The 15,756-nt window shown below is 41.1% G+C and overlaps 2 protein-coding genes across 3 annotated transcripts; one reads left to right on the top strand and one right to left on the bottom strand.

Moving 5' to 3' along the window:
- Positions 1-45: 45 nt before the first annotated feature.
- LOC113169776 (neuferricin) lies at positions 46-2,307 on the top strand. Of its 2 annotated transcripts, none has more exons than XM_026371471.1 (4): positions 46-257; positions 562-702; positions 862-1,048; positions 1,171-2,307. In XM_026371471.1, the coding sequence occupies exons 1-4, from the start codon at positions 131-133 to the stop codon at positions 1,337-1,339; spliced, it is 624 nt and encodes a 207-aa protein (XP_026227256.1). In that variant the 5' UTR covers positions 46-130; the 3' UTR covers positions 1,340-2,307. The 2 variants fall into 2 exon arrangements, with proteins under 2 accessions (XP_026227256.1, XP_026227254.1); XM_026371469.1 differs by having other exon boundaries at positions 46-386.
- Positions 1,472-14,493, bottom strand: ankfy1 (ankyrin repeat and FYVE domain containing 1). The gene is made up of 25 exons (XM_026371468.1): positions 14,457-14,493; positions 12,560-12,767; positions 12,112-12,230; positions 11,691-11,826; positions 11,433-11,556; positions 10,338-10,487; positions 10,057-10,222; positions 8,986-9,190; positions 8,796-8,864; positions 8,139-8,341; positions 7,939-8,036; positions 7,358-7,559; positions 7,120-7,218; positions 6,841-6,994; positions 6,338-6,506; positions 5,884-6,002; positions 5,588-5,744; positions 5,281-5,481; positions 4,989-5,165; positions 4,727-4,874; positions 3,976-4,066; positions 3,693-3,817; positions 3,466-3,612; positions 3,277-3,367; positions 1,472-3,165 (listed from the first exon to the last, which is right to left on the bottom strand). The coding sequence occupies exons 1-25, from the start codon at positions 14,464-14,466 to the stop codon at positions 3,033-3,035; spliced, it is 3,501 nt and encodes a 1,166-aa protein (XP_026227253.1). The 5' UTR covers positions 14,467-14,493; the 3' UTR covers positions 1,472-3,032.
- Positions 14,494-15,756: the final 1,263 nt, after the last annotated feature.

Here is a 15,756-nt window from a genome sequence, read left to right as displayed (position 1 = left end):
CTGCTGAAACGTCCCCCCCCGCGCACGCGCAGTGGTCCGCTCCGCTCACGGAAGCACCTGCGTTGTCGCTTCAGTTCAACAACAGAGTGATGTGGTGGGAAGCGAACGAACAAAGGCTCAAGTGAACAGCATGCTCAGCTGTGTGTTGGTGGCGTTTGCATCTGTGTTGTTGACAGTGTGGCTCATTCCTCGCGAGTGGTCCGGTCAATTTGGAAACGATTCAAGCCAGGGGCCACCGGTGCGGCTACTGAGCAAGAGTGAGTTGTCACTGTACAGCGGGCAGGAAGGCAGCAGGGGCCTGTACCTGGCCATACTGGGCCATGTATTCGATGTTCATCAGGGACACAAGCACTATGGACCTGATGGGGCTTATCACTTTATGGCAGGTGATTCTCTGCTTCTCCTGTTGCCAGCTTTAGTGTGCCAGTGTTAGTGTTAACACTGTTTTATTTTCATGTTTAGTCATTGTCTGACATGAACCAAACACTCATCAAACCTCATTCAGGAACATGAATCCCACTCCAACAATAGAGATACTAATGTTTCACGTATTGTTTTCAGGAAAAGATGCTTCGCTGTCCTTCATCACTGGGGACTTCACAGAAAATGGTCTGACAGATGATGTGTCCAGTCTGTATCCACTGCAGGTGCTGGCCCTGTATGACTGGTTGGCCTTTTACCAGAGGAACTACCAGTTTGTTGGTATGTGATTTTATTATATATTTTAGATATATTGCATCAGACAGTAATTGACGTGTATCATTTTAAAAAGAACTACTTACTTTTTGTTCTACATTTATCAATATAAATAAAGATCATCTTCATTAAAACATTACAATCTACCTATCTATTGAATTTCAGGTTTTGTGACAGGCTGGTTCTATGGCGAGAACGGGCAGCCCACAGAGGCCCTGTTGCAGGTAGAAGCATCACTGGCAGAAGGCAAGAGAGTCAGGAGCCAGTCTGAGGCCGAGAGGCTACGCCTCCCAGCCTGCAACTCTGAGTGGAGTGCTGCCAGTGGAGGCAGAGTCTGGTGCTCCACTAAGAGGTATGAAAATAGCTCTGAACTAATCAAGTATTAACAATGTCATGTCATGTCATGTCCTGTCATGTCATGCATGGTTGCTATAAATCGAGATTTACAGGACTGTTTTTTTTTCCCGTCTCTAGCGGTGGAGTGAAAAGAGACTGGGCAGGTGTCCCACGAAAGCTCTTCTCTCCAGGATCCACCGGTGTTCGTTGTGTTTGTGTTGAAAACCCATCGGCATCAGAGGAAGACCCCAACCTGCAGAAATATGAAGGCTGCCCGCCACATGCTGACTCATGCTCCATTGGATAGTACTAGTCTCTGGCCCTGCCCAGATAAAGGACCTATTCATGGCCTGCTTTTGTCAACACAAATTATGGAGACTTTTTACTTGGAAATCACATTGATGAATAAAAAAAGCTGGAATAAAGAAATCTCAAGGCATTGTTTTTGATGACCTTTATGTAAAGTTGTCCTCCCTTTCTCTAAAAGGATACACCAGGAAGAGACAGGCTAGATATCTGAGCATACAGATACAATACAATGTGCATAAAAGATTAAACAATGTGCATAAAAGATCAACAGAGGCAAGATTTAGGTTTGTCACAATGACAAGCACAAACTGCATTAAAGTACAAAACAGTTGTAGTGGTCAAAAATATCACACATTTATCTGTACAATTTAATAACACTTAGAGGCCTCACTACTTGGCCATCCCTCTACTCCACATTCTCCCCAATGATCGGAAATGTCATGTGATCTTGATAAAGTGCACCTATTAGGCTTAGAAATCAAGAAGTGTTAAATGTGACGGGTCAAGACACAACTTGACTCGAGGCAACGTCGTTGGGTCTATGATCACAACTTCCTGCGGGGACCTCCTGGCAGGTCAAAAATGGAATGTAATCATATGGTGACACATGATTTATGATTGTGACACGTAAAGGCTACAAATTAAATGGCATACGTAGACTTTAGAGACCAGATCTGAGGATTAGATCTGTTGAGGGAATTCTGTTCTTCTCTTGGACGTTAATTATATTTCTCTCTAAAATTCCTGGGTCACATTTTCTCAACTTGCCAGTGCTTTTCCACTGCATTTAGCGTTCAAAAATGATACACATGTATCAAAACATACAGAAAAGCAAACCTACTTCATTAGCAAGTTCACCTTTGTCCACCTGTACCAGTTTTCATTTCTAATGGTAAGTAATATAATGACATCGTCATAATTATGAATTAACGAAAAACAGACCTGTGTCATTTGGACGTGTGGGGGGGGGAAAAAAAAAAAAAAAAAAAAAAAAGTTGAGCTGCTTTCTCTTTACGTCTCTTTCTACTTCACCACATCCAGTCAATACAAAGTCGGGACAACAGAGGAGTGAAAGATTATTGAAAACTGAATGTTCAATCCCTGTAGATGTACTGATATAAGGGGCATTTTACAGTTAAAAGCAGCCTCAGCTCTTATAGGAATGGAAATATTAATTTAGCATCAGTGACTTTTTGTCTTTGGGCAGGGCATAGCATAAAGGCTGCTGATGGTGACATATACCAACAAAGAACAGGAAAGTCCCTTCAAGGCAATTTGATTATTTGAATTTTTCTAAGTGAATTTAATTGTGTGCAGCAGCAGTTTCCTGCTGGTGATATTAGGAGCTAATCAGTAGAAACATAATTGAACTTGGGGAAATTGCTTAACAAACTCAGTCTTGCTGTCACTGAGCTAGAGAGCAAAGAGCTGCTATACCCACTTTAACATACTTTGATCAAAACAGAAACAAAAAGACAATGTTTGACTTTCTATTTGAAATGTTCCTTTAGATCATTAATAGTTTTTCACAGACTGGAATAGTATAAAGACTGTCGTCCTTAACAGTCTGGGAATCTCTGGTTAGTATGTCCTGCTACTGATGTCCCTTCTCCTGGTGTGCCTGAATAACTGTGCCAAGTTGGGCCTGGCATGGCCAGTGTCAGAGGATGGAGGATATCCAGGCGATGCCATTACGATACCCCACCCAGAGTTAGTACATCAAAGCAGATGTCACACACCCTCACTGGCTTGTTCAAGTCAAACTTGATGATGGGTATTTCCTTTATAGAGCACTTGTGGCACAGCAGGCGCCCACAGTGGCGGCTGGAGGAGGAGACCCAGGAATAATCACACAGTTTCATAACAAATTACAACATAAGTAAAAAGAAAGAATGTATTATTAATTTTAATAATAATAAAAGTCATGCTACGAACCAGTGATGTTTCCGTGTTGTAACACCAAACTTAGCAGCACATTCATAGCAGTTAGAGCCATCACACCATGGAGGTTCTTTGGACAGCATATCTACACACATGAAAGAAAACGGTTATAAACACACAAATGGACATCATAGCATCAGATATCAACTAATGTGGGCTGATATTTAAAGTGTAGAAACCTACCTAGAAGGCGGAAGAGCAACTGTTTGGTTGCAACTTGGTAGTTAAAAATGTTAATGCCCTGATTATTATTGACGCCTAGTCGAGCACCCGCCCTCACAATGGCACGGCACAGGTTTGCATTTCCTTTCATGTAGGCCAAGAGCAAAACTGCAACAAAACATGGACCACAGTTAAATCTTCTGTTATGTGTATGTTGTTAACAGAACTACTTAAGCAAGCTAGAGTACCTGTGTTCCCCTCATTATCCGGTTTGTCCAGAGGGTATTCAGGCATACACTCCAGAAATAACTCAAAAATGGCGGCAGCATTCTCTTTCCCATAATGGCCTAGGACATGCATTGGGGACTGACCCCTAAGACAAGAAGACAGGCAGGTTGACACTACAGTCTACAAAATCAACTGTCTGCAGTAATTATAAATGTACTTTTCCTATGTAATTTACTGCATATTGTCATTAGTATCATCAATAATCATAAAGAAAAGTAGAGACTATTAAGAAACTGTGTGAACCTGAGATTGAAGGCCTCAGCGTCAATGTTGGACTCTGTGAGAAGCGTTCTGACATTGTTAAGGCGGCCATGCATCACTGCCAGATGAAGAGCTGGAAAGACAGCAGGACAAACTGCAACCAGGTGTACTGAAGCTGAAAGCAATCATTACTTGAATGCAGCAATATCTACATATATATCTATCTAAAAAGCCCTGTCATTATCTCGGTTATCGGTTATGTTACAGTTGAACACACTTGGTGAGGAAAAAAAACACAACATACATAAAAAAGAGTCACCATCTCTGGCCGTAGAGCAATCAGTAATTCAAAAGTGGTTGAAAACTCATTGACTACTTGTCTTTAACACAGTGATGCTTCATTGTTGACTCGCTGTACCAAAATGTTACAGACGGTATCAGGACCACAGGTGGTTAAACACATGGGACAAATCTCACTGTTTTTGTATTTGTTGTACACTGATGATAAATAAATGCATTATTACAGTGAAACTGGCTGAGAAACATTGTGCAGTGCTTATCTGGAAAAACTACATATTGGTATTTGGGAGGCAACCCAGTTTATGATGGCTAAGGACTGATAACACTACTGTTCTGTTTCTCAGTAGCAGTAAAGGTCAGGCAGAGAGAGACTAAAAAATTGATTGGACTTTGAATTGATTGTTCACTGTTTAGAGTGGAAAGTTAACAGGTTGAGTGCAATTTTTTTGATGAAAAAAAATCCCAGAAGACAAGGTAGTATAATGTATAGTACCATTATTGCCATTCTCATCCTCAGCAGCAAAGTCTACTCCATTCTCCAGCAACACAGAAGAAATAGTGGCAAGGTCCTGCTGGGCAGCCAAGTGTAGTGCTGTCTGCCTGTGTTTAGTCACCTCATTTACTTTGGCTCCGGCAAGCAGCTGGAAGGAGGATAGAATAAATATAAATAGATTAATTAAAACCATAACAACAGCACAAATATTTAATTAACAATTGTGCTGAATAGTAAATGCAGTTGAGTAACAAAATCCTACCAGGTTGCGGACAATGATCTCAGATCCCGCCTGAACAGCCAGGTGGAGAGGGGTCAGTTTGGCTGCATCTTGAACCCTGGAATTGACATTAGCTTGGACACTGATAAGGAACAGGACACTTTCAATGTCTGAATTCTGTACAGCCACATGGAGGAAATTCCGCCCTTTGTTGTCCACCTGGACAGAAACAGAGGTGTGAGGTCAGGAGAGATTACAACTGCAACTATGCACAATTTTTAACTGATGCACCAATGACCCTGTAGATGAAGCCAAACTGATGTGTCAACTCTACCTGTTCAGCAGCACCTGGTTCCCTCTTGAGAATTGCCTCTGCTGCCTTATTATTCTTGTGTGTCATGGCACAAGCAAATGGCGTCATCCCCTGACGGTCGCGAATGTTTAGACGTATGTCTGGATGGGAAATGAGGAGCTGTATAATGACATTGTGCTGGTTGCTAATGGCAGCATGAATGGGAGCTCTGCCCTCTGCATCCTGTAAGATTGACAGAAAAAAAGAGCATGTTTACTCCAATTAAATTTATGCTTTGTGGCAGAGTACTATCAGACAAAAATGGATGCTCTCGTGTGACGGGACTGGCCTGTGCATTAACATTTGCTCCAAACTCTAGAAGGCACTGCACCACCTCCTCCAATCCCCAGTTGCTTGCCAGGTGAAGGGGGGTTTGTCCATCTCTGGCTTCTTCATCTCCTTCCCCATTAGGACCTGGCTGCCTGGAGCTGTTCACATCACACCCACTATAACAAAGACATTGTTAGTACTCATTAGATCCATGTTTTGGCCATTAAAAAGTACTTAAAACTCAAATGCATGCATCTACAGCTGGAATTTTTTTTCTGAACCCTAATGATAAGATGATAAGGGATATTGTCAGACCTGCGGATGAGGAAGCAAGCAGAAACCTCATTATTCTCATCAACAGCTCTGTGCAGGAGGTTCTGCTGGCAGCCAGAGGGCCCTGTGCTCCAACAAGTTGCATCACAGCCATGGCGGACCTAGAAGAGATAAGCAAGACAAACAAGAGACCAACACTAAAAATGTAGGAAAATCTTGTTTCCCGGACACAAATATGTAGAATATATATACACTGTGTATAACAAGACTTCAATGCAGATTTACTTAAAAATGTTAGAAGCACACATTCTTTTTTACTCCGGATAACGTACTCCATTACATTTCCATACAATTCCTTTTCCAAAGATGATTTATAATTTTCCTTGGGGCACTGTTTTCTTAAAATGTAATTTTATCTTCAATAAGATTTACTCAACTGCCTGGGTACTAGTGATAAAATGAAAGAGAATTTTGGTTTTGTAGGCATTTGTCTCACCAATGTGGATGCAATATCTTCCAGGCCATTCTCGAGAGCCAGCCACAATGGAGGGTCACCTTTGTCATCTACCACAGACATATCGGCTCCTCTTGTGCAAATGGCATCTACTACCAGTGGCAACTGGTTACTGATGGCCAACTGTAGTGCTGTTTGTCCCTCCTGAGTCCTGGTAGCAGAGAAAATAAAATACACACTTAGATACAGAAGATTCTGGGACTCTGATAAGAAATTGTAACTGAAAACTGGTAGGTAATTTACAGAATGCTTTAAATGAATTTGTCTCTATAATAGAAGAACTAAAGGGGCACTGTCATAACATTTAAAATATATATATTTGATTCAAAACTACTGTATTTAATCTTTGCTTGTGATTTGTTATCCATGTCATAGAATTTGAATCACTGAATGTGGCAGGTAATTAAGGCTTTACACTCTAGAGAGAATAATTCAAACTTTAACTGTACAAATGTTTTACAGCTGTAGCATTAACCAGACATTACCTAACATTGATGTCTGCTTGATGCTCAAGAAGGAAGAGGGCACTCTTGCTGTCCTGTCTTTGAATGGCCATGTGAAGCAGGGTTTGTCCATTGGACATAGTGTCATTTATAGAAGCCCCTGAGCCCAGCAGCTGAGCTGCTATAGTGTGCATACCTACAGGGACAGGTACATGTATAGATTACATCAATGGACCAACATTCAAATCTGTACAAAGGTTAGTCTTCTTGAAATTATAATCTTGATAAAGGAGGAATAACTTGAGGTAAGCTGATGGCTACCTGTCCAAAGGGCCAAGCCCAGCACTGTCTGATCCATGGAGTCTTTGAGACTGAAGTCTGGAATGATCTGGAAGTTGTTGGTTGCATGAAGTGCATTGGCTGCAACAGATAATAAATAAATGGATTGATTGTTAGATGTTTGCAGACATATGTACCTGTGTAGCCTCAAACACCTGCCGTGTTTGCAGGTTAGTTCCAGACATAAATTTATCACTTTATCAGTGATACATACACTGACCTTTTTGCTCAAGAATGACAGAGACCACATCTGGGTGATTGTACGCAATGGCCATGTGAAGCGGGGTCTGCATAGCTATGCCAAGGGTGTCATCAGGCAGAGCCTTCTGGGTCTGGAGGTTGGGATTGGCCCCCTGCTGGAGGAGCTCTGCCGTGAGGTTAGCAAGGCCACAGCGACATGCAGTATGAAGCGGGCTCTCACCCTGAAAGAAAGTAAAGGGACTGATGAGATTTGTATACATAATACAAAAATAAATGTATCTTTATACAATGATTGATGAAAATAAATCATCACATTATTGCTGTTTATATCTGGAGATAATATAGACTCAGATCATGATTTGTAACTGCAATGCACTGCATGTCAATAATGTTCTGGGGTCACATGTGTGATGCATTATAATAACAAAATAATTATTCTGAATGAGCTGTAGTTTGTTAACTGACTGACAGAACAGATTTCTGATTTGATAATTCTCTCACAAAGTCTGACTGGGACTTTTAAAAAGTTTAAGAACATACTGCCTGCACACTGCAGAGAGTAAATGTTTGGCTTTTATGTGCTCTAGGGTTCATACGCACCAGTTTGTTGACATGGTTGACCTTTGCCCCGTGAGTGGCTAAGAAAAGAGCAGCTGCCTCATTACCTGCCCGAGCTGCTCTCTGCATGAGGCAGTTTCCTACAGAGGACGATGAAATGGGGTTAACAGAAATGTGGTATATACAAGCACCATTCTATTTGGAAAGACATTACTGTTTAGTGAGGTCATTGTAAAAAGCACCTGTGGTAATGTCGGGTGCATCGGGGTTGCTTCCTCTTTGGATAAGCTGTGCTGCGAAGCTGTTCTCATCAAAAGAAGTGCCATTCACTACGGGTACATCATCATCAAATGGGTTTACTGAGGGATCTGAAGACACAGTAATATACTGTAGGGCGAGCCACAGAGCTGTGCTGCCCTCATGGTCCTTGAGTTCCAGGTCAGGCCTAACAAGATGCAAAGGTTACATGGTTTATCTTTGCAGTGAAAAGATGACCAGTCACGTGTACAGTGGTAAAAATAAGTTTAGAAAGCACCAAGACATCATTGGATTTTGCACTGATATATAAGAAAATGATTAACAAAACATGCGTTCCTTATTCTTTGGTAGAACTCAGAAGGTAACTCATCCAAAACTTCAAAGATTACTTTTAGAGAATGGCCTGTCAATTTCAGTCAATTACAACTAAAAAAAAACAGCCAAACAAAATCAGCTCCACTATTGCTTAAATACGCTTAAAAAAAAAACAAAAAAAAAAACTGTCCAGTTACCATGACTCAACTTAAAGGTGTCTAGCGCAACAATGCTGCAATCACTAGTTTGCAGTAACTCCTAGTGTTTGGAACCACTTGAAATCTGCCATTGTTAGAAAAAAAAAAATCTGGTAAAATGGAACTTACTGTTTGCACTGGAGAAGCTGGTTGAAGACTGGCTCATTCCCTGATGCCACAGCTTCATGCAATGGGGTTCTACAAGGGAAAAAAAAAAAAAAAAAAAAAGAGGTGAAGCACTATAATCAGTTGCAGGGCCAGCTGGCCCCCTTTACAATTCATTTAAGTTCATTAACAATGAGTCCAGTGACGACAATACCTGCCCTTGCTGTTCTGCATGTTGGGGTTGGCTCCAGTTTTCAGAAGAGCCTCCGCTATCCGTGCCATGCCGCTCATTACTTCTGCAGAATGTTTCTTGGGGCTGAAAGAACAGACCAGGTGAAGGGGTGTTTCCACAGCCCCAACTGTGGCTGCATTCACCTGAGCCGAGTGGCGAATCAGGAAGATGGAGGCAAATTCATCACCTGCAATGAGAGCAATAAAGATAAACAGTCAAGAAACTCTGCTTTCATCATTACCTTGTGGTCAGTTGGTGGCAAAACACTAGTGGTGGTTATTTGAGCATGTGTGCGAGTAACTCAACTGGATGCATTTCATTATACCCTGAAAAAAAGCAGTGAGTGTAGTGTCAGAAGAGTGCTTGTTGATTTAGTCTTCAGGCTCAACTTTGTAAAAATAATAGTGTCAAAAATGTGTTAAAAAAGCAGATGAAACTTAGCCTGGAAAACACTCTCTGGTGTCAGATACATACACAGTCCAATGCTCAAACTGACACAAAACATGAACCTCTGACTCTCTTTTATACCTTCCCTCCTCCATGATTGAGGGGGTATTCATATAAATGTCTGTGCCAGTTTGTTAGCTAATTGTTAATTGCTACTGCTGTCTGTAAACTACTGTATGCTAACTGTTCAGCCCAATTTGCTCTGGAGTTCCCTCTGACCAGCAGTCCAACACTCTCACATCAGCCCCTTGCTCTGTCAGCAAAGCAGTGAATACATGCAGTAGAGAGAAGAACCGATGATCAGTGAGGAAGAGTGACTGATTTATATGTTCTTTTAACTCTGCATTGTACATAGATTAATACTTTGCCCTCTCTCTAAAGATCTGCAGCTATTGAAAAACTCATATTAGTTGACTACTAATATTAACCTCTAAAAATCCAATGTTCACACAGTAACCTTGTCTGTAGGATAGAGACATTTCACATAAACTGCAAATAGAAGTTGATTGAGTGGATGCTGTAAGTAGTTAACAGATAAGATAATTTAACACATTGAGTTGGGCTACAGCTTGTTGAACAATTAATACTTAAACACTGACTCCATACCTCTTTGGATGGCCTTATGCAGGAGGCTCCAGCCACTCTGGTCCACCATATCCACATCGGCTTTGTTGTTAACCAGAGTGGTGGCAATACTTTCCAATTTACGAGAGAGCGCCAGGTCTAGTGCCAGGTCCCCATTGTTGTCCAGTTCATTTAGCTTGCCAGGTAACTGAAAATAGAAGATAAAAGCAAAAACTGTAACACCTGTTTATAGCATAAGGGGAAATGTTGATTATACACGGATGGTATATGATGATGACAGAGAGTTTCTGGGGTGCACTGACCTGCGAGTCCATCTCGATAAGATAAAGAAAAACCACATCTTCTCGCTCAACTTTGATGGCTTTGTGGAGAGGATACTCTGTTTTAGATTTGATCATCTTGTACAGAAGTTGGGCACTCATGGTACTAAAATCTTCTTTCCTCAGATCATCCTATTGAATTACAATGAAACACAAAGCATCACTGTAAAATATTCCTATTTAGCATGTTGAAGAAATCAGAAAGAAAACACAAATGTTTTGGTTATGTGTCAAAACTTTATACTTTTGGTAGGTAAACGGTTCCCTGTAACAAATGTGCCAATCACCAAAACGAAGTTGTGTCCTAGCATGACACAGACTTCGAAAGTTGAGAAAAACCATGAGACACACAAGGGCCCCCCACACTGGCTAAGATGACTTAACTGGAACACATGTGGGGCATTTTGCCAATCTCCACAGTGAGCATTAATCGGCCCTAGTGATTCCCAAAACTGGGTTTCTATATGGCGTTTACATGTTCTCCCTGTGCCAGTATGGGTTTTCACTGTAGACTCTAGCTTTCTCTCATACTCTTAAGACGTTCTGTAAAATCAGCTGGTGACTCTAAATTGTCCAAAGGTGTGAATGTGAGTGTGAATGGCTGTCTCTATAAGTCAGCGCTGTGATAGACTAGCGACATGTTCTGCCTCTCACCCAGTAAGCTGGGATTAATTCCAGCACCCCCACAACCCTTAAAAGGAAAAACAGTTGAGATAATGAATAGACAGATAGATGACTGGTATATACAGCTTCCCCTCATTTTAAGCAGAATAATTTCACTATTTACATTGTTTTACAGTGTTCACTGTGGGTATTGTATATAATTTGTGGGAATCAGGGAGCCACAGTTAATATGTGTGAGACTCCTGGAACCTCTAGAAGAGGTGGCATGTCTGCCACAGGCACAGCATCATGAGGTCTCAATTTCAGCTCCTTTACACCCCTTCTTACCACTAATGAAAACTGTAAATATGTAAATGGTAATATAATCTGCACATCTAACAGCAGATTAAGAAAGAAACATCTTCTATACACACAAACACCATCCATAAACACACAATGTCTGAAAATACTCACCCAGTGACTGGCTATGATCTCCCCACAGTAGTTCATCAGAGTGGTGGCATTTAGCTCCTCTGCTGTTTGGTAGAAACAAATGCAGTTCCTGACATTTACAGAGGACATCACACCTTTTTCACACCTGTCCCAGTGGAAAAACAGATGCATTTTCAGCGTGTTAAGCCACATGTATGCTCTATTAAATATTATGCAACAGTAACTAATAACAAATTAACATGTCATCTGCAAAGACAAAGTCAGTGTACTTGTGCCGACCTCTCTCTGAGCAGCTGAAGCTGGAAGCGGTTGGCCAACTTCATCAATTCAATAAGAAAGGCATCATCCTCACTGAGTTCCAACTCATCGGTATAGGCCCAGCGTAACATTGCCATGGCAACCTCAGGTTTGCAGTCTGTAAATCAATCATGTCATGAAGTCAGGCATTTACACAAAATGGTCAATTATAAAGGGATGATGAACTGGCATTTTCAGTCAGTCCCCAAGCAATTTGCTTGATAACATCAACTTACTACTAATTTCCCTTCATCTTAAAATGGAAAACAGAGGCAAAAATACTGGACTTTGACAATCTACACAATCCACTCCAAAATAAATACTCAATCATCATCTATTAACCTTAGCCTTAGAAAGCTGACCGTCAGGGGATGAGTAAGTGAGTTAACAGTGATGTGCTCACCAGATAGGTCCAGTTCAGAGGTGGAAGCCAGGTTGGCCAGACTCCAGACATCGCTGCGAGCAGCCAACACAAACTTGTGAGCACTGAGCTTCTTCCCTGCGACTTTCACTTTCAGATCACTGCAGAACCAATACATTCATGTTTGAGAAACCAGGTGCAGGTATATATGACAAACATTCTAGGACTTGACTAATGCAGATGCAACCAAATAAAAAAAATAGCTGCAAGAGAGTAATATGTTCCAGTTTTAAAGTTGCAAAGAGCAGTAGACAAAAGATAACTTACAGTCTTTCAGACTTTCAAATGTTAAGTGACAAGCAATATAGGTAAACTGTATAATTACAACACACCCCAAAGCAGACACATGGCGATATAACATTTTCAGGACTACTGGATTAGCAAATCTAATTAATCTAATCTAAACAAAAATTAAACCCATAAACTCTACCTGTACTGTTCCTGCTGATAGAGGTCGGCCACGATGTCCAGCAGACGGCTGATGAAGGTGTCTGGAGATGTGGGGCCAGAGGAGCCCTGACCAGATGCCTGAGCAGCAAGCACCGCACAGCGCCTCTCTGTGTCGGCCAGCCTCTGCTGCATCTTCACGTACTCCTGCCTGAGCAGGGTCAGGTGCTTCTGCAGCTTGGCCACCTCCTCTGTCATACATCAAGGTAATCGAGACAGACCGAGGACAAAACAAGGCGCAGGGTTACAAAAAGTAGGTTACAAAGACCTATTTCTGAATACAGGTTACAGCTGGTTACTGTCCAGCTACTGTTTGGAATATATGTTATACCATCTACTTTGCAAAAGGTATTTTTATAAAACATTTGGTTTAAAATAATAGCAGTGATGGAATAAAGCCATGAGTTGCCACAAAGGTGTGATCTGGATTTTCACATACAGTAATAGTGGTTTGAAAATGTTGCTTCTTTTCTATAAACACTGGCTAATTTGTTGGTAAAAAAAACACTGCAGACTTTCAGCTTTTTTCTGTGCTACAACATCCAGAATCTTAAAAACTGTGTCAGATACTAACGAGCATAGATTTGTTTGGACAAACTTTCTCGTGTTACAACAGTAATGATTCATGTCTTGTTCCATAGTTTCTCTGAGGCCCACTTCCTTCCTTTAAAGCAGTAAAGTTTTAGTGAAGAGGGAATGCTGAGACTGCACGTTTCTCTGTCCTCTCTTATAAACCGTTAGTTGCAGAGCTACTGGTCATGAGGAACAGAAAGGGTGTGTCTGAAAACCACATGATCAGCTCAACACAGGGACGGTGATATGCTGTAGCAGCAGCTTGAGACCAACTGTCCAACCACATGCCCAATTCTTATAATTTACTAAACTCTACTATCTTTTTTGTAGGATTCAGCAAGCAGCACTGTTGCTATTACTATCTACACACACACACACACACACACACACACACCTAACTAATATTTATCTCAAGCTTTGGAAGGATCCTAAGGCAATCATATGAAACCCTTAACATTGTGGCGAAGCAGATCTAGTCCCTGTATGTACAAAAAAAGACAAACCAAGTCACCTATATACATTGCAGTAGTCGTTTTAAAGACATGCATGCAGCCTACCTTGATGTCCACAATATGACTTTTGCTAAGTACAAACTAAGCAACTATATGCACAGTAGCAGCAGAGATCCAAGTGTTTGTTCTAGACTAAAGTTGGTAAGCAGATTGTCCTTAAGAAGCAACAGACAGCAGACATCCCCTTATACCTCAGCCAAGTATAGATGGTGCACTTGGCCATGGCACTTCTACCAGGTTGTGCAGATGACACCTACCCTTTCTTGTAAAGCCCTGACCCGTATTAAACCTACATTTAACAGAACGTACGTCAAATTATGTCTTCACGAACAAAATTGCTAAAGTTAACAGAGCGTTATCTGTTACGAAATTATTGCTAGATCATGTAACGTTAGTCACTTTGATGCCACCCATGGCGTTGGTATCTGGCTGAACACTATTTGCGGCTCGACTTGATAATGTTAGAAGTTAAATTACGCTTTTCTCTCACGAAGCAGGTCAGCTATCTTGCAAATAAAAAAATTCACTCAGTCTAACCCACCAACATTAGTAGCCCGGTTCAGCTAACTCGTAGCTACACAATTCAGCTAGCAGCATTAACGACAGCTAACGAGAGCTTGCTCACTGGCAGGCTGAGGGTGACAAGAAGAAAGGTGTCGCGGCGCTGTGTATGCTCAGCTACAAACATTACATGCATTATTATCCTATCAAGGCATTAGTGGATTCAGCCGACAGTTCTAAAAGCATACAAGTAGAAAAGGGAGTGTACCACATAGTAAAAAATCAATCTCATACCTTCCGCCATGTTGCTCTGCGTTAGCTCCGTAACCGACGGTTTGTATCGCGATACGACGACGAGGAAGCTAGTGGGCAGTGGCGCTGCGTTCAAGTGCTTCTCAAAGCACGTACATTTAAAGTTTAGCAAGACCGTTACGATTTGTTATTACGTTTATTTGATCATTGTATATAAGTTTGTACCTGTTGTTCAAATCATATTGGCTGTAAAGCCGATGCTTTTCTGATCCCTAGGGATTTTCCACGCTAAAATGTGCTAATTAAGGGATTTCTTTTGCCACCTACAAACAATAGCACTCTCTAATTTCGAAGACTGAGCAAATGGAAGATTATTAACTGATGAGAGTTGTAAGATCCAAGACAGCACAGTATGTGCTTCCAAACTCAAACTGGTAAACAGCTGTGAAAGCCATATTGCTTTCATGTGTTCCAAGAAAACCATAGATATCTATAAACACCTTCCTCTAAAAAGAGAAGATACAAAAGCACGCAGCCAATTCCACAAGGCATCCTCACAATGCAATGACAAGAAGGTCAGAGGTCAGTCTTTCATAGTAAGAAAGATTCGAAACTAACTAACTCTCTCCTTTAAATGTCCTGTAGTTCATTTTAACTATGGTCTGGTATAGTGGGGGCCACTTCTAGCACTGAGGAACATGCCTGTTCCCTGGAAATAAAATAAATTGGTAGTATTATACATTTATTTTCTGTGCATAGCTCAGCAGGTGTTGAAGTTAATATACATCTTACTGAGGGTGAGCTAGAGATGCTGTAATCATTTCTGTAATCCACATGAAAACATTTAGTTTAAGATACCAACTGTGTGACGGGAATGCGACTACTACGTTGTCATATTGTAATAGTCCTATTTCAGGTAACGTTTGATCATGTCTGAAGGTCACTTTTCATTTGTGTGGTTTGTGAACACTGCATACAGAAAAAAAAAACTGTTCAAGTTGATGGTGGTGTGCTTGCAGAGAGGCAAGACTGGGCAAGAAACATAGTATGTTTACACACCATGAGCCTGTGAACCACAACTAAAATATATATTTTGTATACAGTTAACTTGCCATTAAGTTACAGTTCTGATCATTAAATATTTGCCGTCATCAGCCACAGCGAATTTGCTTTGTTTCTATAACTCAGTAGGAAGTGAAAATCTGTGCACTCAAAAACAATTATGGAGTGCCAGAGTTTATACATGACGAGGATGGTATGTTTGTGGCACAATCCTCTAAAACCATTAAACATTATCTTTTCACAGTAAAAGTCATTGTGCTGAAAAACAGATTAGTTTCAA

This window comes from Anabas testudineus, chromosome 14 (assembly GCF_900324465.2).
Source record: "Anabas testudineus chromosome 14, fAnaTes1.2, whole genome shotgun sequence".
NCBI lineage: Eukaryota > Metazoa > Chordata > Actinopteri > Anabantiformes > Anabantidae > Anabas > Anabas testudineus.
This window is presented reverse-complemented; position numbering and strand designations above follow the sequence as displayed.